This window comes from Mesitornis unicolor, unplaced genomic scaffold, assembly GCF_000695765.1.
Source record: "Mesitornis unicolor isolate BGI_N332 unplaced genomic scaffold, ASM69576v1 scaffold909, whole genome shotgun sequence".
Classification (NCBI taxonomy): Eukaryota; Metazoa; Chordata; class Aves; order Mesitornithiformes; family Mesitornithidae; genus Mesitornis; species Mesitornis unicolor.
The window spans coordinates 420-5,291 of record NW_010207738.1 but is presented as its reverse complement, the minus strand read 5'-3'; the positions used below and the strand labels follow the sequence as shown (position 1 = coordinate 5,291).

At 36.6% G+C, this 4,872-nt stretch overlaps 1 protein-coding gene across 1 annotated transcript in view; it reads left to right on the top strand.

The window, feature by feature from the left end:
- The window catches only part of LOC104546735 (selenoprotein K), a 3,943-nt gene extending 346 nt beyond the window's left edge, over positions 1–3,597 (top strand). Inside the window, exons 2-5 of the mRNA XM_010192201.1 lie at positions 488–578; positions 1,335–1,415; positions 2,080–2,172; positions 3,305–3,597. Coding sequence (XP_010190503.1) covers positions 488–578; positions 1,335–1,415; positions 2,080–2,167 — 260 coding nt within the window. The 3' untranslated portion in view covers positions 2,168–2,172; positions 3,305–3,597. The remainder of the gene's footprint in view (positions 1–487; positions 579–1,334; positions 1,416–2,079; positions 2,173–3,304) is intronic.
- The last annotated feature ends 1,275 nt before the right edge of the window (positions 3,598–4,872 follow it).

The following is a 4,872-nucleotide window of genomic DNA, read 5'->3' as shown; positions in this document are numbered from 1 at the left end:
CGAGCTGGGCAAGATCGGGCCTGCGCTGGGTAGAGCGTTGCTTCCGCGCATCCCGGCGGTCGAGACGGCCGACCCCGCTGCCGCTGTCAAACAAACCTCACCACCTATTTTCTTCCCCGGCGGCCGCGGTTCGAGACTTACGGACTCCTGAACAGTTTTTAAGGACTTCGAAAAGTCCAGGCGTGTTCTGTATACATCGGGAGCGTAACAGAGAAGCAGCTTAACTGCCTTCAAGGAAACAGAGGCTGCACGGGTGTTTTTTGGTGGATTTACCTGACACAGTGTCTTGTTTGGTGGAGGTGATCCAATTCCTTCAAGCCCTCGGACAGTACCCTGCAGACAATAAAACTGGCTACTGTTCCCTGTGAAGTGCAGTTTTCCATCCTATTTGCAAGTTCTAAATGTAGCAGATGTGTTTTTGCATAATATGTTGTAGAGTATCACACACTAAATATCGCTGGATGTTTTGTATCTTGATACATTACAGGACAAGTTTTGGATAACCGGAGTCGGGCTCCTTGGCGTTTGTCATCTATAACAGATTTCTTCTGGTCAATAGCTGATTTTGTGGTTCTGTTGTAAGTAGAAATTAATTATTTTGATGAGCTTTATTTTAGATGAGCCATAGGTAGAAGCTACTCAGTGCTACCAGTAACACAAAACCAAAAATGTCAGGTTTACTCTAGCATTTCACACCTGCTGTCCCCAGAATGTGTATGAATGCTTTAATATGACTTTTGTTAGTAAGCATTATAGTATATTTAATAAAAAGTATATGAAAAAATGATGCTAACTTTCTGGCAGTTAAAATGAGTTTTCTTACATTTTTTCCATTTTAATACTGCAAAAAGAAGAAGCATAAACTTTTAATAAAGGGCTAGTTTCTGATAGCTGATCAAGTGATTAACATATTATTTGGAGAATTTCTACTGGTGCTAATAGATTCTGGCTATGTAAAAATAATCACACAGCGGTAATGACAAATTTATGTGCCCAGATTGAAGCCAGTTAAGAAATAAATTTTATTTTCCTGTATTCAACAGGCCTTCATTATTTCAGTTACAGGTTTATACTTTATGCATTTCTTGCACTTTATTTACTAGAAAAAATAGATCTAATGGCTTGAGCCTTACTGTAATTTGGAATTACCTCAATTTTATCTTCATATCTAGGAGAAAAATTGCAAAGATTTATTAAACTGTAACCTCGAGAAGATACACTGTTCATTCCTGAACACTGCTTATTGTTTTTCAGCCCATCTCTTATCTTGCAATCCAAAAATTCAGAACCTATATCTAACAATTAATTCACCTAATTCTTGTTTTATTTTTTAGTTTCCAGAGCATTATTCAACCAGATTTGAGAAGAAGAGGCTACACATCTTCCTCCTATTCAAGATACAATGATGGAAGAGGGTATTTTTTCATATTCACACTAGTTCTGATTTTTTTATATATATATATATATGTCTTAGCTAAATGACATAATGTATCCAGATTACAGTTGTGATTTGCATTCACTCAGGTCATGCAAGAAGACTAAAATGTTGTTTATCTACGCTATCTTGTCCAAAGCTCGTTGATAACAATGCATAGCTTTGGATAGCTTAATAGCAGTAACTGTCACTGAAACAATTTTTAAAATTTGTCTGGCAGACAACACACATCTTTGTTGAAATTCTTCTTTTGTTAGACTTGCTTATACTCAGTATTTGATTTACATTAAATTAGACATTTCATGTATTAGATTACCTTCAGATAAAGCAAAACACTTTGTCATAGGGATATAATTTCTATAAACACTGTAGTTACAGTGTTTCTTCTTAATGGTTTGTCTAACTTCTTTGCAGGATTGTGTAAAAGCCTCTATTAGAACAGTTTGCATAAGAGAATTTTCATGAAAGTGGGGGTGGTTTGTTGGTTTTTGTTGGGTTTTTGTACAGCTTTTAAAAAACCAACCAAAACAACTTTTCCAGAGGTTCTAACTTTCTAATTACTGTCATTTAGAGACTTACTCTATTTCTAGTTTAACAATTTAATGCCAACTGAATAGATGTTGTTTTCCTTGTGATCTTTTCAGGCCTCCAGCACAACCTCGCCGTAGGATGGGTCGAATAAATCAGTGGGGTGGAGGCCCCAGTCCACCACCAATGGCTGGAGGTGGATGAGGAAGGTAATTCCAAATCTGCTGTATTTGAACTGGCGTTTTTTTGTTGGATTGTTGGTGTGTGGGTTTTTTTTTAAACAGTGATAATTGAAGTTTAGGGTAGAATGGAGTGTTTTGTTCTCCTTTTGCAAAATTTACCAAAACAGAAAAAGAAAGTGGTTAGATCCGTTCAGTAAAGGAGGGGGTAAATGGGGCCAGGAGGGTGTTAAAAGGTTTTGGCTCAGAAGTGGTGAGCTTCTACTTTTAATTGCATGGAAGTTAATACGCAAAGATTTTTGAACACATCTGACGATAAAAAATTATTCAGAACTCCTCATCTTTTTTGGCTGCTAATTTAAAGTTCTGCCCAGTAGTGACTGAAGCTTTTCTGGCATTTCTATCAAATGGTTATCATATTGTTTAAAGTAGATACTTACCAGTAAAAAGAAGGAAAATTAATGAAGTTGTTCAAAGACTTAGTAAAAATCTTTTTTTCTGTTACAGTGATATAGCTATGCAAGTCTTGAACTGTAGTATAGCATGAAAATCAGAATTACTTAAAAAGGGGGGCAAAAACTATTAAAAAAAGCCCTGGTCTTTGAATTTCTTACAGCTGCCTGAACTTTTTGCTGGTGTTAATTAGTTTGGGTAGTGGGAGCTTCATTTGACACCGAATGTATATATAGTATGATTTAATTTGCTTTTAAGACTTAAGTAAACAATTCTTTTTCATGTATCACTTGTAATTGTTGGGGGAAAAAAAAAACGAACACCAACCAACAACCAAAAAAACCCACCACCCCACACACATGCAGGTGGTTAATACCTGTCAGTCTTGTGAGATAAAGTTCATGTTCCAGAAAGCACACACACTAGTATTTCAGTTCCCTAGAAAAGGATAAGCTTCTTTCCATAACATTCCCCCCCACCCATTTGGATGTCTTTTCAAGTAGATATGAGGCCAACAGAGGCTGCATGGACGGCTTTTAGGTAATAATGCCAGTGTGGAATCTGCTCAGAAATGGATGTTAGCAAGCCTTCAAGCATGTCTCGTTTAGCTAAATTAAAAACAATGTTATTTTAAAACCTTTACTTACACAGTTTTATCTCTCAAAGACCTTGTTGTCTTTAAATTTAGTATCATTACTTTATCTTTTAGGTAAACGCCTGCTGAGGAGGCAGGCAAAAGAGCATACACATTTGCAAGATGAAAGGGAGGAAGAGCTCAGTGGTGGACCAAATGAGTTTGTTGTGAATGTGTATGTCCAACTGGAAGCTTTTCTGCGATACAAGCAGATTCATGAAGTTGTACTGGGAACTCCTTCCAGGATCCGGTGTAACTGATGCACAGTTTTATTAAATACATGTTTACTGTCTAAAGTCTTTGTATAGTTTCTGAACATTTTACTGTAGCTGCAAAATAATAAGTAAATTATATTTGGCTTGTCACAAGGCTGTCTCATCCTTTTTAAATCAACATAAAATTCTGTCTAAAGTACAGTAAAGCCTTTTTCTGTTCAAATAAAGAATAATTATGTTTGATACAGAAGGTCCCTCAAGAGTTAAATTTAAAGCAGTGCTTCCTAATAGCTTTTATACTTACTGTGTCACTAGTAACATTCTGTACTGCATTTTATGATATTAATGGTAACAATTAATTAACTTTGATATTAATGATAACTCTTTTAAAATGCAACTTACAAATTTCTTTGTTTTACAATCCTTGCCTTTTACAAACTCGCTTTCTTAAGGCCTGTAATGGGTTTTATACCTGGTTTATAAGCACCCCTTGAAACAACTTCCTTCTCCATTATAAACTCACTCATGTACAAGCCTATTTGCTTTTCAGATTTTGGTAAGACTTGATTCCAAGAAAGCTGGAAAATAAGTTCACTCTCTAAGACTCCTCTTTGAGTTTTAGAAAGCAAGTATTCTTTATTACGTGCAGGGTGTCCCCAGGATCATTCCTTGGGAGGACTCCAATTTTTTGTTACAAAGTGATTGTTTATATGCTATCTATTCATCCATATTCATGAGATATCTGAGAACTCATTAATTAGAAGCAGGGATTCCTCCAAAAATCATTAGCATACAACCCCTCCTATCTGGGCATGCGCCCTATGACCCTCTGGTGGTCTTCGGGGGGTCGTGAGGAGGAAGGCTCATAGTCTTCATCACTGTAAACTCTTCACCTTTCTCCCAGAAGCAGATGTATTTCGTAACTTATTCTGCTAATCGGGCGTTATCAGCACAACCACAGGATACCTGGACATTCCTAGATTGGATTAGTAGGACAGACAAAGGGTTCAATCGGGGGATATCATCTTCACAGAATGTGCTCTGGCCTCCTGCTTATCTGTGGGATTGCTGTGTTTGCAAGTGAATTTCACAAAGGTCCTAACAAGCAACAACCTTAACCCTTTCTCAGACTTTTCAATAAAATTGGACTTTCTTACAGAAAGAAAAGGTAGTGAACTCAAATACTGAGTGCTAACACAGAAAAGTTATTTTCATTCAAACTACTTACTTTTTAACTAATTTATACCATTTCAGTATGCTAGTTTCTTATTGCTGTTTTTGGGTTTTGTTTGGGACTTGGGTTTTTTTTTGTTCTGTTGGGAAGGACTGCGTCTATTTCAGACAAAATTAGCTGCCAAGAATCCAGATTGAATCATTTTCTACAAGGTGCCACTGCAAATTTTGTGCTTAAACCTCTCTAATAATCTC